This window comes from Parambassis ranga, chromosome 8 (genome assembly GCF_900634625.1).
Source record: "Parambassis ranga chromosome 8, fParRan2.1, whole genome shotgun sequence".
In the NCBI taxonomy this organism is placed as follows: Eukaryota; Metazoa; Chordata; class Actinopteri; family Ambassidae; genus Parambassis; species Parambassis ranga.
In genome coordinates, this window is record NC_041029.1 from 11,663,621 (window position 1) to 11,684,072 (window position 20,452).

The 20,452-nt window shown below is 44.1% G+C and overlaps 1 protein-coding gene across 1 annotated transcript; it reads left to right on the plus strand.

Moving 5' to 3' along the window:
- The first annotated feature begins 6,783 nt into the window (after positions 1-6,783).
- Positions 6,784-19,324, plus strand: s1pr2 (sphingosine-1-phosphate receptor 2). Its single transcript, XM_028411600.1, has 2 exons — positions 6,784-7,924; positions 17,663-19,324. Exon 2 carries the CDS (start codon positions 17,790-17,792, stop codon positions 18,903-18,905), a length of 1,116 nt encoding a protein of 371 aa, XP_028267401.1. The 5' UTR covers positions 6,784-7,924; positions 17,663-17,789; the 3' UTR covers positions 18,906-19,324.
- The last annotated feature ends 1,128 nt before the right edge of the window (positions 19,325-20,452 follow it).

Genomic DNA, 20,452 nt, shown 5'->3' on the forward strand with positions numbered 1-20,452 from the left:
TGGAGACAACGAACAAAAGGTATCGCCATACTGTTGAGAAAATAAGAGCCATGATATCATGCCTAATAATGTGCTGTTTAAGTTAGCATACTAACCAGATAGCTATGCACAGTACCTTTGTGTAATACCACTTTGCATCACTAGATGGGCTAGTGAGTGAATGCTGCATTTAGTCCTCCCTCAATCTAACATAAGTGACAGTAGTAATATTACTCAATACTATTACAATTCTTATGAATGATTTCAAATGTAGAAGAGGGGTGAGATGAATCAGTCAACACGTGCACCTGATCATATACTCATCTCCGTCAAAGTGTAACAAAGTGTTGGTGCCATATTAGTGTGGTTTTTCCCCATGTATGACTGAATGGTTGTATTGTTTTTCCCTCCTTTTTTTCATTTGCACTAGTCAATGCATAAAACAATTATGTTTTAATTAAACTAACATGTTGATTACTGGAAAAAAACAGGGGTCCAAAATAAAGAATGACTCATATGATGTGAAACTGCACAGAAACCTTCCTTAGTTTGCCTTGGACTGGACACAGTGAGTGGAGTCAAACAGAGGTGGGCTGTTCCAGCTCTGTGCAGTGGGATTTTGTCAGTCCGACCTTGACGGAGCGAGGTCTGTGCAACTGGAGGTGTTCCAGCTGCAGCCAATAATAAACACTGGGGAGGGGAGTGAGATGATGATGGGAAGAATGCGTGCAGTGTGCTGATCAAAGCTCCACTTCCAGGGTGGCGTGTGGAGCTTGACCACAGGGGAGGCTACAGTGTGCAGTTAATAAACCTGGGAGGGTTTCGCCGCGTTTCAAAGGTGATTCTGATGATTGCAATAAAAAAACACACCTTAAAGGAAACTAAAGGTGTTGTTCTTGTTCGCTTTTCTCTCCTTTCAGTCAAATTTGTCATGGTCTTTTGCTGAAACTTTTGTCTCCCACCTCATGTCCATGCCATTGTCTGGCCAGTGTGTGTGTGTGTGTCACTCAGGTCTAAAGACAGAGGTGCTTCAGGCTGTATCAGGGGAGTGTGAGATTTAGACGTCCTGTCATCTCCCTCACACTCTTTGTTTTTTCTCTTTTTACAGTTTATCACTTTGACAGCATATCTCTGTGAATGTTCACCTTTAACCAAGGTCACATGAGAGGACAGCTGGATTAAAGTAATGGCCTGACCCTGATCCTTCTTATCTGATGACCCTCAACATTGACCTCAGCAGCCAAGTGCCAGCTTCCCTTTGGGAAATGGTAGATAAGTCCTCCACCAGGAGGGAAATGTGCACCTTTTGACAAATGTGTTAGGACAAATGCTCTTTCTGTAAACACACGTTTACAAACAAATGCAGAGCTTTTCTGCCTTGGGGACAAATACAGAAATGAGCCCCAGTCTCTGTATTCAAGCTTCTCCAAGCAACAATCCTTTACGTCAGGGGTGGGCAATTATTTTTTTGCGAGGGCCACATAGACTTCCATTAGAAAAGCAAAGGGCCACAAAAACATACAAAAACATCTGAAGCTGAAGGTTTTTATTTCACTATATGAAGTCAACACTGACCTCATATATCAGCCTGTTCTTGTTTTGTAAAATGACATTTTCTGGTAAAATAAAGGTTAAAATAAATAATGTGATATAACCACATAAATACATTAATAGCATAAATACTATAATCAGATATATGGAACTACTAAAGGCAACTAACTGATTAATAAAACAGCTTTTGATGTTATTATTCATATGTGACTATTGTCATATGACGTAGTTTATCTCAACCGCAACCGCGTTTCACCTTAAATCACCTATGTTTGCTGCGTTACCAGCTCTGTCTGTGCTGAGTTAGGGTGCGATGTTCCATTATCAAGAACGTTGGTCGTCTTCTCTGTGAACATATCCGCGCTTATGTGTGTACGTGTGTGTGAACGCGGACGGGAGGGAGAGAGAGAGTTGCGCAGAGTTGAATGAATGGAAAGATAGCGATATTATAAAGTCGCATTGGCGGAAAAAAGGCTCAGAATCAATGTGTGGCGGAGGGAGTTGATGATGTGAACTGGTCTGTGTGTTTACTGCTCTCTCCTCTGTCCTCTGTGTGTGTCCAGGTCCACTCTGAAAGTGACAGCTCTGAAAGTTGGACAAGGTCTGAGCTTTTTAAGAGCAGATGACGATGTCGGTGCAGCACCGCGGTAACATCTGAATGCGCCGTGGCGTTTCTTCTCGCTTTACCGTACATTTCAGCATAGTCGCGCAGCATTTTTAAAGTGTACACAGCGCGACCGTGTCTCTACAAAAAGTAGATGGGATGAAGCAGTACACCAGCGTGGAAGAGACAAGGAGGGTTGGAAAGACGTTACCGGTAATGCCGTGCTGACAGCTGACTTTTGATGCCTTCTTTTTTTTTATTGTGTGTACGAGTCCGCGGGCCGCATTGAAGACGCAAGCGGGCCGGATGTGGCCCGCGGGCCGTACTTTGCCCAGGTCTGCTTTACGTGCACGCTTGACCTGGTTACTGAAAGCTTATTTTACCCTCTGTTGACCAGCGTCATTTCACTTCCTTCCCTCCTCTGCTTACACGCATCTATCTCCTTTCCTTTTTTTTCTTGATCATTCACCACACCGCTCCACTGGCTCCTTCAACCTTTTGAAACTTTGTGCATGAGAGGACAATAAAAGACACATCTGTTTTTCCTTTGCCGTGAAACATCTGTGCACAAACTCTCTTACCTTGGCTAGCATTCTTTAAAATCCTGCGTTGACAGTGGAGGTCAGGGAGTGAGGGCAGGTGTTGTATAGCTATTACACATGTGAATGGTGTCTTATACAATCAGAATGTAGAACCGCAAAGGCTGTTTTCTGCACACGTTTAAACTTGAGTCATTTTTATTCACATGCACACACAAGGTTGATGACTAAACTGTCACTAAATTAGGAAGTAAACATTGGGTTTGTTTTTGCTACCGATGGCTGCCATATGGTCTCAGGTCACCACAGAACAGATTTTTATCTGTGCCATTTGCAGTTGCTCTTAAAGGTACAGGTCACCAAAAACTTTTTCTGGATTAAAGGTAGTGTAGGAGATTTCATTCTGATGCACTTTTTGTTAAATTAGTGTAACTTCTCTTTATAATCCGATAGCAACCGATTAGTTCGACAGTTTCGCTTTAAAACGAAGAATATTAATCATCTGTGGAAGCTACAAAACGCTCAAAAAATCAGCCAATCCTGCCAGGCGCACCTGTGCGGAGTATTGGCTGGTTGGCTGCTCTCTTCCTGCTCTGTGTGCACCAGAGAGGTACGTGCATGATGGCTGAAGTCACAGACTGGTTGGGAGGCGTGGCTTCGGGGTGAGCTCAGAGAGAAAGTGGCGTGTGTTTACTTTCAAAATCTGGCGGACTCTCACATCTCACAAAATCTCCTACCCTACCTTTAATGCAAAGCTAATCAATTTTTTTCTATTGTACTGTACACTTTGCTTTGAGCACCACAAGCCATATGGAGCAAATAAATCAAATAAATAAAAAGATTTTATGTGCATTGTCTCTTTAAGATTCATTGACAGCCTTTGCTAAATATCAAACCTTTTTTCTCTTCCCACATACCGGAAAAGATGCCTCAGCTACTGAAATTACTGTTTAACCACAAATCAGATTAAAATTGCATCACTTCCCTTACTGTGTAAAAACACACAGACACTGCGAGGTATGAAGATTATGGAAAAGGCCATTACAATCAATGTGTGGATTTGGATGTGTTTTGTTAAGGGCACTCCAGCAAGGCTTTATAAACACTGCACTAATCTGCAGGAAGCCCCAAAAGTCATGACTTACCTCCCCCTCACCCTCAACAACTAGCATACAGGCCCCCCACACTACTAACAATCTATCTCTCAGTGGAACACAACAGACACACAATACTAACACACAATCATGGTAACCAGTACACAGACCAGCACAAAACTGGACCATGGGAACAGGCCGTACTGTAAAAGTAAGGTAACCTTATACTCCTGTGAGTGACACCGCCCCACATGGGTGGAGCAATATATATAAAATATAAATAAAAAATGCCTTTGTTGCACAAACACCATGTGACAAGTCACATTTTTTATCAGTGTATTATTTCCTTTGTTTGTGAGACGTGAAGCGACCTGGCAGTGATTCACACTTCATTCCTGCACAGATCAAGTTCCTCTGTGGCTGGAAAAGATGGTTTTGTGATAAGCAGTAAGATAAGACAGGAGCTTTTGGGGGGCAGTGAAGGCAGGGTGGATGGATTTCTTTTAAACCTGTGAACAGCAGAGACATGTGGCATGCACAGCCAGCACTTAAGCCCGCTGTTTAGAGTGCAGAGGGAGATAAGCCGTCCTGACTCTAGGCAGCACTCTTTTTGTCAGGCACTGAGACATGATAACTATTTTTTTTTTTCTATGATCCAATGGGTCATTTTTATTGTGTATTGTCCCCTTCTGATGCTAATTTAGTCCTAAGAGCACTCTGTTTTGTGATCATCATCCAGATTACATCAGTCCGGGCTGAACTTTGATGCACATGGTCTGAAGAACATTTGGTCAAAACATCTGTGCAGGAAAAAGAGGAACATTTCTACAGAGACGTTTCTTTTTTACTGTCTAGAAGAGGAAGTGATGGGAGATCTTTCCCGTACCACTTGCTTTCTCTTTGTTTCTGTCTGTTATATGTCTTCATCTTGTCTCAACAGACTACTGCACAATAAAACTCACCAATGACTCATTACTGGTGAAAAAAGAGGGCAACACAGCAGCCATTATTTCATACCTTACACCCTGACGACTACATAAATTCATTTTCTGTTGAAATGTGGATAAACAAAGGGACGGAAAGTCCCACATCTAACAACGCAGAGCCTGAGAACAGTTACACTGGTAATGACTTCCCCAGTGTAATCCAGTATCTAAAAGTAGGACGACAGAACACAGACCACTATGCCTTTTTTGGGTCTTCAGCTCTTTGAACAAAGAACTAAAGAGATGACTAATGCAACTCGTAGCATCTTCACTTTGTAGGTTTCATGCAGTTTCTGTTGCTGCTTCATCTCTGACATAAAACCCGCCAGCTGTCTATATTCTGGTAAACCGTAGCATACATATAGGTTCAAACCTGGGCCAAGTGACCGCACCATCTCAATGCTCCAGATATATTGTAGACATTGTAGTAAAGTGCAGGCTAAATGTGAAGATGATATCTACAGTAAATGTGGTTCTCCACTCTCTTTTAGAGACTTATCATCTCACTGTCATGTCTGAATGGATGATGGCGTCAGCAAGGGCTTAGCTTAACACCAGCACTAGAAACAGTGGTTAACAGGTAGCCAGGCTCTTTGTTGGTTCACACATCATTTTTTTTTGGTTGGGAGCAACTTTAAGACAACCATAGCTGCAGGAAGTAACAGACAAAAAACATGAACATTGTGTAATTTATTTTTTTTAACACATCTCTGACCACATTTGCATACCTTGCAGGTTGTGGTTAACACTGTCGTCTAAGAGAATCAAGGTTCTGAGTTTGAGCCTGTCTCTCGCTGGCGCCTTTGTGTGTGGAGGTTGCATGTTCTTTCTGTGTGTGGGTGCTTTGGCTTTGTCATAAATTCCAGACACACGCATATTAGCTTCATCTGTGGCTCTAAAATGGTTGTAAATGTTAGGGCATGAATAATTGACTGGCTCCTGATGACAACATGCGGAAATTCTAAACTTGTGAAATGAAACAGCAGTATCTGTAGTTCAGATTAAGTCACCCTAGAAATGTTGTTGTTGATATAAACAAGAAAAATCCATCTAGTCATCAAATAAGATGTCTCATTTGGTTAACATGTACGAAAAACATTTTTTATGGGGATGTCTGAGCATCCAAGCAACCATGGGACTCCAGGAAGCATCAGACCCTGAATCCCCTGAATGTTTCCTGATATATTTTTACACCACACCTGTTTTTAAATCTTTGTGCAAAGCTAAGCTAGCCAGCTTGAAATGAGAATGACCCCGATTTAGTTGCATAATGTTGAAAATTTCCCATAATTGCTATTGTGAGGACAGATGAAACAATACCACCCCAGAGACATCATTCGGAGGTGTGTTTGGGACGCACATCCACCAGTGCATGCAGTAATCTTCCTTCGGGGGCGGAGGAGGGCTTGGGTACAGGAGGTTGCTAATAACAGCTGCCAGATGTGCAGAGTCCCCTGAGCCCGTGCACATTCTCACAGACAATGGAATGCTTGTGAGGAGCCCCCAACAGGAAGTGAGGTCAGGGCTCTTGACCCCTCCCCTATAAGCTCAGTGAGAGACACAGCTCCTAAAAGTGTCCCATCATAAACCCGCTGACAGTGAGCAGTCAGTCCATAAAGTCCGTCTGCCAAACATCCATTAACCTGCCCCGCCACTTCACCTGAGAAAAGGGAGAACAAAACCTTTTCAGGTTGAACCGTTAAAGTTGACCTCATCTCCTGAAATTACAGGTTGAAAGATTTGAGCAACAGCAGAATTGCAAAGATGTTTTTTTTTTCTTCACAAGTTGTTCTCCTTTTTCTTTGGGACTTCCCACATAGCAGCTACTGCGGGGGTGGCAGGGATGAATGTGGTGAGAGTGGATTGCACAATGTTTTCCCCCATCAGCAGACATGACATGAGTCCATGAGTCAAAGCTGGTGAGAGTGTTTGGTGTGAGGCCGCTGCTGCATTTTTAGTGATCGGTGAGCTGTATGATGAGCAGAGTTCCCTGATGTTATTCACGCAGCCATTTTTGATGAAGTGCCCGTGGGATTGTGGTTGAAAGTCACACTCCTACAATGGTTTTTGTTTTGTTTCTGCTACATTTTTTGTTTGCACACAAACTTCTAGCAGAAGCCACAGAGGTTTTCTCTAAGTTATGCCACGGCACATACATACACTGCAACTTCTTTGTTTCAGAAAAAATGACATCATAGACATTTGCAATGACTTTGCTTTTAATGAGTATGAAGACATTATTAACTCCTCTGGGCTCTTTTGACAGGAGTCAGCACCTGTAAGTCTAGGCACAACCCTGATGACTAACAAGTCTTGACTTACCTTCACCTCACCCCATAACCAGACCTGAGGGATAAATTACAGTGAGTGTATGACTCAGAAAACAGGAGCGAATCAAATCATATCAAACTCATGTCAGTCATGGAGGCTGTTCTGGTCTCTGCTCTCAAAGGAAATTGAGCCAGGATGAGTTGAAAAGCGTGGACTCCGGTTCATGCTGGGATCTGCTAAAAGAGAGGAAGTGAGGAGGTGGAACATCTGGACTTCATTTGTGTGCTACAGTGTGAGGAAAAGGTCCAGAAATAGATTTTTTAAAGGATTTTCCATATTAATTGCTGTCCACAAATCTGTAGTGAGACTGGCGAATCTATGTGGGCTCATGACGTTTCCATACACTCTATACTGTCTCTTATGTGTGTGTGTGAGCGCGTATTGTGCGCGCGCCTCCCTGACGCTCCACAGTCCCGTGGAGCTGTTGTTCCCAGAGAGCAGCAGCAGGACAATCAGACGGGCTGCTGGATTAGAGCGACAAAAGAGAAAGTGTCTCCACAAGATTACGTTTTTTAAAAAGAATCAGCCCCTGCATGCATCACTTCTCTCTGTTTGTTATTAGTTTTAACTCAGATTGTCGCGCTTTCGGATGATTTTTTTCCGGGTTTTCGCTTTGGCGCACAGACCGGGTAGACTATGGATTTACCACTGACTAGACAAGACACGCCGTCTAGTCCTCCACCAAAGTTTTGATTTACTTCTCGACCCCAGGAGCAGAGGACAGCGCTTGAACTTTGACGCAACGTTTGTGGAAAGTTGTGACCACATGTGAGGACGTTTTGGTTACGAGAATATTTATCGGAGCGTCTTTTCGCAGCTCTTCTCAATATCTCTCATGGGGTAAGTATTCACATTTGAAAGTACAGTTAGTGTAACCGCATGTGTAGGCTCAGCCTAACAAAGGGAACTGACCTGCCCTCAGCACAGTATTGTAAAATTCTATAGTTGCACCATTCATTTTTTGCGCGATTTAGAGAAACATAAATAATACAAACATCCACGAGGTTTGTCTTGTTGCAGCCATGTGCCTTTGTAAAGAATCGAAAGTCTCCAGTGACGCACAAAAACTCCCCTTAAACATCACTGACTCACCTGCATGTGTTAAAGTTAAACATTTTTAATAAGGCTGTGCGGCGTTAAACATTAACACGCTGGGCTACAGTTGTCTATCATGCAGGAGATGGGTGGAGGGGCGGAGGGTGGTGGTGGTGGTGGTGGTGGGGGTAGCAGTGCAGTCTGCTGCATCTCATGCAGACTGTATTAGTGTTTGTTGAATATGGACAGCGTGCGCACCAGGCGCGCAGGGGCCTCACACATACTGTTTCTTAGAGCCGTTGCGCAGCCTGCTGTGCCCCCCCCCTTTCCACCCCCCAGCTCTGACCCCATCCGATGTTGTTGAGGCTTGTTCATCCGTCACTCGAAAGAAGGCATTGTATTGAAAGGATGTATTAATAAGACAAAAGCCCCCATTATCCCTGTGTACCGGAGTTAATCTCATGGGGTTGGAGATTGGCTCGCCGGAGCTGTGCTTGTCTTAACAGGACATTTTTGTTTTGCATATAAAATTAGAATGAAAGTTTATAGATTTCATTGTAACTGTCCAAAATCCTTGTAGTTGAGGATGTGAAGGTGTCAGCAGTCCAGCAGGCATCCTGGGAGAATCCTCAAGTCACACAGAGATAAGATGATAAGGCAGAGGAACTAATGTTTATTGCACAGATAAAGCCTCCCCATCCATCAGCCTCTATCCTGTGCTCGGTCTGCCCAGCGTGGTGCTGCTCATTAGCAGGCTGACTGAAACTACTGCAGTGGCTCGTGATGATACCATCTCGATCCCCGGCGGAGGTGAGAAACTCTTGAATGCAGATGGACGCTACAGAGCCTGTTGCATCATCACTGATTTAAACTAAACATCTTGATAACATCAGCAGTAGGCTGTGAAGAGGAAGCATGGTCAGCAGTGTTGAAGGCTATGTCAGCAGCTTCAGTGATGCAGCTCTTGGTTTGTTGTGGGGTGTGAAAGGCTATTTACGGAGTCGGGTGTTTCTTGATAAAGGCAGGCACAGGATGGCTCATTGCACATGTCTGAAGAATAACCAGCTCCAGCATGGAACAGACATGTTATTAGTCTATATAGAGTAGCCTTAAAGTGGTTTATGTTAGTGTACTCAGACCAGCAGCCCATGACATCATGAGTTCAGGATCTGTGTGCTGCTGACCCAGCTCAGTGGCCCTGTAATCGGACCCTTCTGAATGGGGACAGGGATAGCGTGAGAAATAAAGACAAATGGATGAGTTGAACAAATAAACAGATCTATAAGTAAATGGATGGATAAATAAATTAATGCTAATTCAGTGGTGGGAACTAGATTTGTGGGACTTTTTCTTTTTAATAGACTGGGCCAGTGGTGTGGGTGCGGGTGGGTGGGGGGAATTGAAGGCGGGAATGGGTGGTGTCGATCCCTGAAGGATGCTCAGGTTTCAGCTCAGGCCTGGGAGCGGTCCGCTAATAGGAAGCAAGCAAGAAGGCTTTTCCTTGGGGAAGTCGACTTCTCTATTGTTGTCTGTGCTCACCACTTTATTCGGGCCAGATCAGAGAGGCAACAACAGTGGAAGATCAGAGGAGCCACCTGCCCGAGGCGACCTGTCTTCTACCTGGTTAAATGAAACCAGCCAGAGGTTGATGCATAAAAAAAGAATGGGAGATAACAGGAGACAGTGCATGCGCCCTTTGTTGTTATCAACAGTAGTCTGTGGAGAGCCATCTGGGCTCTTCTGGCTCAGAGTTTCTTGCTGGTACTCCCCTTTTACAGAAAAACACTTTCGTTGGGTGTGGCAGCTGGAGCAAAATAAACGCCTTCTGTTTGCAAGCTGCTTGGGCGCAAGTCGCAACACACAGCTGACAGCATGTAGCATTCTGATTCACAGCCAGGAGCTGGGAGTGCCTCAGATCAGAGGAATAAATGTGATGACCTTTGCTGTTTTACCCATTTTGAAAACACTATTGAGAATAGGATTTGCTTGCTGTTTGTAACAGACACACACTGTGTCTCTCTATTTCAAAACAGCTGTCTGTGCTGGTCTGATTATTACATAAATATTTACATAAACTGTTATTTGTGGAGAAAAAATGTCCCAGACTATAAGAAGCCATTAGCTCTAAAGTCTCCTGTTACATTCCTGTTCCACTTGAGGGACTTGGACAAACTATAAGACCCCCCATGTCCAGGCACTGATGCTTGTAGCAGCATGCCAGGATTTCCTCACACGTTTGTAACTCTTCTTCTTCTCTCACATTTCAAGCTTGGACCAGCCCGTGTTCCAAAGTGCTGCCAGTTGGAAGTAATGCAGAAAATGGTTTTCAGACAGGACCATTATACAGTATATCTCACAGAGACAATGACAAGCAGACTGACTGAACACAGGGTTTCTGGTTTCTGCTGTGGCTTTGGAGGGGATCGGCAGCACTTTGCAACCTCTCTTTTAGGTTGTACAGTGTGATTTATGAACTGAGCAGCAACAACCTCATTCTCTCTATTCAAGCGGTGGGCCTAATCAGTGTGGTCATGTCGTGGTTTCCTGACTTCTGGTCGTCCTCAGTGCTCAGTCTGGAGCAGGTACACATGAAGATGCTGTGGTTTTGGAGACCTCCCTCTCCTCATTCTTCTTCCTCTCTCTTGGAAGTCTTTGTTATCCAGGCAGCTTTGTTTGTGCAGCTGGAAAACCCAGCAGGATTACTTCAACAACCCCACCTCCCCAGATCTGGAAGGAGAGAGTTTTCTTGGAGTTTAAATCTCTCCGTGTAGCCAGCAGAGAGCCTGTTGAAGCCATTGGCTTTGTGTGGAACTGGAATTTCACTCATAACGGGCTCTTTTTGTCATTCCCTAACGACTGACAAACTTCAAAAATAAGACAAAGAAGCCAACAGATGGTGTGTTGGTGTGATGGCGTGTGTGTTTTATCAGCCCATCCTCAGCTGGAGTTTGCAAAAAGGATATTTCCAGGCCTTTGAAATGACCAGTGCATGCCACACCACTCTTTTCCTAAATCTAACCAAGTGCTTTTGATGTCCAAGCAGCGTCTTACCCACCCAGCAAATACCTGACCATCTGTCATCTGTGGATGTGCAGTTCATGTTTGAGGATGTGTTTCTGCTCAGACATGTCCATTTCAGTGGAACTTCACCTAAGTTTGAGTCAAGTTGTTGCCTTGTTCTCCCTGGAAAGGCATGTCGCTGCAGTCATTTTTTATTTTTTTTGCATGATATCCCTTGGCAAACCTTCCCACTCAAACTTTGCATAAAGCCAAGTTATGTCCTGTCAGTTCTTTTGTATTTAAAAAAAAAATATGCTTCTGCTGCCAGGAAATAAAACAGTCACAGTATCCCTCCTAAACTGTGTAACTTTAAATCCCCCTGGGTCTCATTCCACACATGGCCTTTTAAATTCTGATTATAACTGTACAGACAAATATTATACGATGTGCTCAAGTCAGAGAGTCTTTATAGAACTACATTGTGTGCTTCAAAGCAAGAAATTCATAATTTGTATAAAATCCTGGGATACGGCTGAGGACTGTGTGGATACAACAGTGTTCCTTCTCCAGGCAACCGTGTTTTTCTCCAACAACACAGCTATGTTTAATGGATCTGTGTTTGCCAGGAGTCTGGAGTTGTTTTCCTATACTGGACCATGAATAGAGATGGAGAGCCTCCATCAATTCATCATCTTATCAGCCAGTACAAGACAGAGGCAATCAGGGTGCCTTTGTGCCCCCCTTGTGTGTTAGACATTATCACGTTTCATTGTGTGGTTCTTTGCTTTGTCTCCAGTGCCTTCCCTATATATATTCTTCTTCAGCGTCCTGCTCTGTGGCTGTGATGCTCAACTGCAACAACAAGGGGAACAAACACAGCCACAGCAGTACTGATATGTGTTGTCATGTTTCATTGGCATGCCATGCAACAAACTTCTCTCACGGCATCCTCACAGAGAGAGAACATGAGAAGGGGTGGAGTTCAAGGTCTAGCAAAAGAGGAGAATAGGAGCAGAGAGGTGGAACAAAGGACATCTAAAGTGGATTGAGACCCATTCATTAGGAGACCTCGCTGTGAAGAAATGAACACAGGAAGGTGTGAGGGGTGCCAGAGGTGGCTGAAACATGAATCGAACCCTCACGCTTGAGGTTTCTGAACCAAAGCAGCCAGATCCAACCCATAGCTTCTCGATCAGGCTAACATCAGACACTGCAGATATAAGGTGCCAAAAACACAACTTTGCAAAGTGCAGAGATGTGCTGACTTGTCATTGTATGCGCACTGCGATAAGGCCAGTATGTGGGTAACACTGCCATGAAAAGATGACATACTAACAGCTAATGTTTTTATTTGTGGTTTACCTCTGTCGCATTTTAAGGTTGTTTCCTGGAGAGTATGTTGTGCTGACACGTTGTGACAGTGTGCAGCTCTGATGGCAAAGGTCATGTGAGAACTAGTGCCTCAGTGCAATAATGAAGTCTTTAATAGGGGCTGTAAGAACATGTCTCCACCAGATGTGTGCTAAATAAATCCTTCTTGATGTGCGTTTAATCACCTCTTTGTGGCGGTGTCTTTTGATCTCTGTGGTAAAGTTTAAAATATACAAGGCGAGGAGGGGGTGTTAGAGTGAGGATGGTGGCGGCTCTGCCAATCGGGGAGTGGCATTAAAGAGAAAATATGCAAAGCAGAGCAATATAAAAACATGAATAATTTGGAAATGAGACTGAAGTTGACAGAAATGGTTGGCGGGTGAACGTATTACAGTAATTGCCTCCCGGGCGCCACCTTTGGAGCTCCCCCCACCCTCCCCTATCCTCCCCCTCTTTTTTGTTGGGGTAGAGTGGGGGTTATGGCTCCTCAGGCTGTATGATGCCCTCCTTTGTCTCCAGCATTTTTCAGACACAAACACCTACAATAAAGAAAACACCATAAAGTTGCTTTTCTGATGCTGAACTATGATCAGAAACAGAAAATCATCATTAAGAGACTTTTTGTTCCTGACTGAACCGTGTTGACAGATTGGAGGCCTCAGAGGAGGCTGTACCCAAACTGTCAAACTGTTTGATGGGCAAAAGGGTAATCCCTAATTATATGATGTATTGGGGACACTGGCTCCCCCCATTATGCAGCAGCTTATATGTGGTTTTAATAGAGCATGAGGGTGTTAGCTTAATAGCAGACAAAGAGAGGGCAAGATTTCAAATCTAACCAATAAGGAAGCATTAAATGTGTCAGTTGTCCTGAACTTCTTTGTTCTCTGGCAATGATTTGATACCAGCACGCAGGTACGGCACACTTTACCAATGAATACTTCTGTATTGTCTATTGCCAAAAACAAGGATGTGTCTGTGCCCATTATAAACATGCCAGTTCCTCTCCAAGCATAGCAACCGTGAGATGTTGAAGTCTCCCATCTCATATTTAGTCTGTTGCTCTGTTCAGACAGAGCAACCTGAAACGGTCACTTCATTCTCGTTTACACTTCCCCTTAAAAGCTTTGTTTCTCTGGGGATACGGGTGTTTAAAAAAACACAACATCAACTTCATCTCTCAATACTGCATTGTAGGAAATCACAGTCAGAATGTGTCAGCCTCTCTGTCTCTTTGTGCTGTGAGTTCCGGTGTTTGTAAAGCATCAGTAAACAGCTGCAGCTGTTGTGGAAAAGTTAAAAAACATTACTCTAAAGCCAGCTTGTCTTGACGTCTTGCCGTGAATTTCTAGTAACATGTCAGTCTTGAGGTTCTGAAGTGAAGACATTTCTGACAGGACTTGTACTTTATATGTCTGAGCTTAACAGATGTGTATTTAAAATGTCGTCTTAGTTTTGGCATCAGTTTTATCTGTGCACTGTCTGCAGATAGGAGCGACGGCTTAAGATAAGCTCAGGCTGAGTAGGAACTGTTCTGTGCTGTTTTGAACTGACACAGAGCGTGACTGCAGTGTGCTGGGACCAAGGTTATTTGAAAGCCCCCCCCCCCCCCCCATACTGGAAACATGTGTGCTTTTTTTTGTCTTCCTGGAAATTACCAGCGAACAATCAATAGTGTTGCTGTGCTGATGTGAAAAGTTTGTACGCACAGATGCCCGGGGCTCTGTGGTGGGTAGAGCAGCAGTGCGAGGCTACAGCCACCTGCCGTGCAGACACAGTCCATCTCTGTGTTTGCTGGTTGCTCAATGCAAAGACATGTATCCATGTGTGCACTGACTTGTGTCGCCTAAGAGTGAGCGCTGTCATCACAGAGCAGTGTTGAAAATAACTGCACGTCTCTTTCAGTTTAGTCATTTCCTCATAATGTGTGGAAGCAGTGGTGAAAGACTGTGGTGTTGGTAGTTGTGTTTTCTTCTTTTGTCAAACACATGCTCGCCAGACTGGGGAAACTTTCTGATCACTTCAAAAAGGAAATTTTCCTACTTTTGTTGCAGTTGCACACAAAAGTCTCGCACATCTACACAAACAATTTCTAACTCTGCAGTGGATGCGACACGTCTTGCTCATAGTTACAGAAAAGCAGTCTCACAGATAAGATGATACTAATGGCAGAGAACAGGAAAGAACAAATCAGAGCAGCAGAGGCCCTGTGTGTATCCATGATGGATTATCATGTGACTGTGGAGAAAACCAACCCTGTGTTACAAAGCAAATGTCTCATAAAGGGCGCAGGAAGCCATTAAATCTTCTTAAAATGGAAAATGTACATCTAACAAAGACAAAGTCTCATACTATTGCCTTTTCAGAGCATTACAAGAGGCTGTGTTAGCTGTGTGTTGTCATCACAATGTCTTATGAGCAGGCAGTGTGAAGGACAGATGTGTTACAGGATGTTTCAGACCACAAACTGCTGAGAGCAAACAGTACACACACCTGAATACAAACAAGATGTAAACCGTTAAAAACGATCATGTGTGATAACTGTGCCAGGAATTCATGTGCCCCCCCCCCCCCCCAACAGAGAAAGTGGAGTGAGGCAGGTTGTAGGTGGTGTAATAGGGCGCCGTTGCCTTGGTTTCTGGTGAGCAGACGCTCAACTAATTGGGGCTTATCAGGTGTTTCTGTGAAAAACACCTGAGGCTTTTGTGTAGTCGTCAGTCTCGTGATGAAGAGGGGAGCTCTGGCTCTTGTTGGGATTAGGAAGGAACGGGAGTCACCTTTCGGCAGCAAACATCACACTCCCTGCAGTCATCTTTTGAAAGGTGCTGCACGATCAATTAAAACTGCACACGTGCAGCATTACTCAGTTTTTCTGATGATATCTCATTACTTTTTCTGATAGGATATCCTGTGTCAGCCGTCTGTTGTTTGATTTCCTTTGTCTCTATGTCACATGTTTTCGCCGTCCAATCTGCAACAGTTGTTTTTCACCAACTATTCTAATCTTGTTAAAGCTTTGCTGGGAAATTGAGACAGGATATCACGTTGGTAACCATTTTTACACCTTCACCTACGTTACAGTGCAAGAGAAACACAACATCGTGAAATACTTTTATACTTTAAATGTTGTATAGAAAGTATGTAAGCAGTTTGAAACTAAAATATATTCCATTATTTAATTTAAAATAACTTTTAGTTGTTCTTTTGACCCTTGTTATAAAACTGTAAATAAACTAGTTGGTTTGTGGCTGCTGTTTCTCTGTCGCTTGCCTCGTTGTCATGTCATGACAACATTTTCACATGTGCTATGTCTATTGTGGAAGTGTGATAGTGATGGCTGGGTCGAATGCAGGGCACATTTTTTTTTTTTCGAGGAGACAAGTGGGGAGGTATGACATAGTAGGAAGTCTGCTCTCCTGGTGACCAATCACTGTGGAAACATCTGAATGGCACATGGCAGGTAGAGGGGCGGGGTGGGGAGGGATTGCCATAGGCAAACCTGCCTGTCGGGTTTCTTACATGCAGCAAAATCCCTTGATGACAGACGCCAAAGACTCCTTGGTGACAGGAGGACCTTGAGCTGTCTACACAACAGATGGAAGGAGAGCCGTCTGAGCTGAGAGAGAAAGTAATGATGAAACAAAGCACAAGCACTTTTTCTCTTAGCAGGCATACAGAGATGGACTTTCCATGAATAAAATCATTATCAGCCCCTGTAATGTAATTACCCTGCTGCATCTGGCACATGTGCTTAAGCTCAAGCCTCCTCTTTGTGTCCATTATTAGAGCTAAAAGGATGGGGGAGGAGAGGCGCTGTCCTGATAGCACAGTTCGATAAGGGAGTGCTCGACTGTAAATAAATTCCTGCTATGATACAGTCACAGCAGCCAAATAGAAGCATGCTGTCCCATTATGAAGGCTGAAGGCCAATGCTATCCACACTGAAGGAGACTATTGTTCTTTGTTCCTGCTTGAGGAAACAGTGTGCTGGTTATTACTGGCAGCCAATAGCAACTGTGTGCTCAACCTGCCTGTGTGATGCAAGGGTTGGCTGTCACAAGAAAAGACTTCTGTGGTTGAAAGATATCACATCGATGAGTTTGTGTATGTGCGTGCACGCCACAGGCATGTCTCGGATTCCTGCCTTTGTATCCAGATGCCGTTCCACCTGCGTGCTCGCTTGTCTGGTTTCGTTGTGTCTTTGAGTTTTAAGTCGCTCACAGGTTTTTTGATTCAGAGAAAAAGATCCAGGCCCAGTTTCCACTCTTGTTTTAGCCAATCTGGCTAGCAAAGACATGCAGTGGAAGCATCAGCATTGAATTACTCCAGGAGCTGGCCTGCAGAGGGATACTGTTACTTTTGACAGGTTTAAGACACCAGCTCCACCTAATTAGATTTCCAGAGACTCCAACTTTCCTTTGTTTTCAGCCCTTGGAGCTGCAGCCCTTTATTTTGTGTTTGTTTATATAAAGGCTGAGTCATTTGAAACCAGGGTTTTTCATGTATTTAAGTGTGTCACAGTCTGATTGATTGCAAAAAATATCCAGTTGAACCCCCATACAGTATCTATTTGATTCACTGTCAGCCCTTTTGAACTGGTTTGAAGAGGGTGGCTGGGCAGGTCAGGATGAAGAGGCCTGGCTGATCCACAAGCTATGCTGGAGTTTCAAGAGGTTTCTCACTGGAGTGGAATGGTTCGCTCCCCCACAACAATGCCATGTGTTGACAGCCGAGCCCTCGGACAGGGCCAGTGGAATGTCCCCCATCAGAGTGCAGCCCCTTTGTCTAAGCACCCGGCGCACAGAGTGTTTATTCTTTTACCTGAAGACAGTCTCTGCTCGTGCAGGTTCACAAGTACAATGTTACTTTCATTTAGACTGTGTTTATGCATCTGTAAGATCAGGTCAGGGACCTCTGAGAATAAGTATGTTTTATTTTGAAGTTCTGATCCTTGTTTGACTCTCAGACATTACAGTGGCGTCTTCTTCAAGTGCAAAATGTTTACTTTCCACTCTCCAGACTGACGAACAGGTTGTTGCCAAGTGACTATATTTTGCTTCTGGCTTTTACATTTGCACTGCTAAAAATGTATGTTTGTTTTGTCACAGTTTATTTTATGAATGCAATAACATTTCCTTTGTCGGTGACCAGGCCATTTCTCTCTGTCTGCAGGTGACCCACATAGAGCCCCTGAGACGTGACTGTGGGACAGGCAGTCTCTCCCTCCCAGCCGCTTCCTGTCCTCTCCATAAAGGCAGTAATTATCGACGTGGGCGCTCTGCACAACTCCGCTGTGTGAATGAATCTTTGCCGTAAAGCCGCTGTGCTCTGCCACCCTGTCACCATGAAGAGCAAGTATTCCCAGTACTACAACCGGACTCTCATCCACTCATACTACGCCTTCGCCAAGAACATGAGCACTCAGGACATCGATGAACACATTGAGAAGAAAAAACACCTCACCGCTCTTAACATTGTCATTGTGATCCTCTGCACCATCATCATCCTCGAGAATCTGCTGGTGCTCATTTCCGTCTGCCGCAACAAGAAGTTCCACTCTGCCATGTTTTTCTTCATCGGCAACCTGGCATTCTCTGACCTGCTGGCAGGCTCGGCCTACATAGCCAACATTTTCCTATCGGGGTCAAGGACCTTTGAACTGGTGCCTGTGCAGTGGTTCATCCGGGAAGGCACGGCGTTTATCGCCCTGGCTGCCTCAGTCTTCAGCTTGTTAGCAATTGCTATAGAGCGCTACATTGCTATCACAAAGGTGAAGGTGTATGGCTCCACCAAAACATGCCGCATGTTCCTCCTGATAGGAGCCTGCTGGGTCACCTCCATCCTGCTCGGAGGACTTCCCATCATTGGCTGGAACTGCATTGACAATCTCCCTGAATGCTCAGCCGTTCTGCCGCTATACTCCAAGAAATACATCCTCTTTGTAGTCACCATTTTCAGCCTCATATTACTGTCTATTGTCATCCTCTATGTGAAAATCTATTTGATTGTACGCTCCAGCCACCAGGAAGCAACCAACTCTCAGGCCTATTCCCTTTTGAAAACTGTCACAATAGTGCTGGGAGTCTTCATCGTGTGCTGGCTGCCAGCATTTACTATTCTACTCCTAGATTCATCCTGCAGGATACAGTTCTGCCCCATCCTCTCCAAAGCAGACATCTTTTTTGGCTTTGCCACTTTGAACTCGGCGCTTAACCCAGTCATTTACACACTGCGCAGCAAGGACATGAGGAAGGAGTTCCTGCGTGTGTTGTGCTGTTGGGGGGTGCTGCCGAGTGGGCGGCCTTCTGAGCGCTGCCTGGTCCCTCTAAAGAGCTCCAGCTCTCTTGAACACTGCACCAACAAACATGAACACCAGACCACACCCATCATGCAGACCTGTACCACCTGCGTCTGATACGGTGTAAACACATCAGAGATGTGTGTGTGTGTGTGTGTGTGTGAGAAAGAGAGAGAGAAAGAGAGAGAGAGAGAGGGCATATGTGCGTGTGAGATCAAATAGAGAGGCGGCCAGATGTTAAAAAGAAAAACAAGCACACCCGAGGACTGAGATGGGACACAGCTGTCTTTTGAGACATGCTGTAATGCAAACTTTTACAATCAAAACTGTGTGAATTCACAATCAGTATCTAATGTTCTCAGTCATGTGGTGGGTGTAAAGACACATTGTTTCATTTGTGAAGGCGAGAGTGGTCAGAAATGTGAAAAAAAGCTTTTCCTTGGGTACTTTTATGCATTAATATGGAGCAAACCATTTTTGTATATGCCTATCATCTTGTTTTTCTTTGTAAACAAGTAAGCCATTAAAAAAAGAAGCCAAAAACGGCAACATAATATGCATAATATCATAGGCCTTTCAAAACTGCGTGGATGCAAAGTTGCACTTTGTAGATTAACTGTTGAGATTGTTGTTGTTTATAAGGCTTGACCACCTCACTCTCTTTCATTGATTCGAATCAGAAGCAACTTCCACTTCAATGAGCACTCCACAGAAGCCACATTACTAAGTTGTCCCTCAAGAAAACCAGGGCTATAAAATCCCTTATATAACCTTTGCGTAAACCATTTGATAAAATACAACAACGTTACATAATATGCTTACATGTACTGCATGGAATTCTAACTCATTTGTAAGCTCTAATGTATGTGATATATTCCAGCTCCAGCTTCCATCACTAACACCCCCTTTTGTCCTCATAATCTGTCCCTCCTGCTTTTACTGTTGTCTTTCGTATCTTAACAGTTTCCGTGGAGGAAGGCCTTATCAGAAAGCACATTTCCTAAAGTGAGTTGGCACTGATATATATTTTACTCAATGACAGCTGTCCAGCATCTTTGAATAATGGGACTAGCGCCCTGATTGTGTTGTAGCAACTTAGCAGCAATGTGCTGTCTCTGTTTTATGCCTTCCTCTTTGGAATTAAAAAAAAAGGCTGAATGTATGTATGAAGTGTTTGGAGCACACGCTCCATTTGTTGACAGTATTATCGATCATTATTTTGAATTACCAAGTCATTGATGAACAGAGAGTGGGATGAACAGGGTAGGTCACTCTTACTGTGAAGTCTTTAAAAAAAAAGCACCATGAACAAGAATTAGTGGTGAACATCCTGGTCTAATTTGTTAGCCATATGCTTTGTGGAACTAAAGATGCAAAGGCGTCTCATCTTTCAAAAGACCCTTCACCTCCCCTGTAAAGTAGGAGAAGATCCGGTTTCAGACGCACAGGAGGGATCTTTCCTCCTGGGAGGTCACCTTCATCCTCTGACAACAGGCAGCTTCCTTCTGCCATAGGAAGTCCTGGTTTTCATTGTCCGGTTCCTGTTGTTCAGGGTTACACTAACCTTTTTCCTGTAGACACACAATTAACACTTCTCTCCGTCAGTGTTCTTTATATGTGACTTACATTTAGATGGCCAAGTAGAAATGGTGAAAAGCACTTTG

Coding starts and splice junctions, on each gene's coding strand:
- s1pr2 (XM_028411600.1), top strand. CDS start 17,790: ATGAATCTTTGCCGTAAAGCCGCTGTGCTCTGCCACCCTGTCACCATG.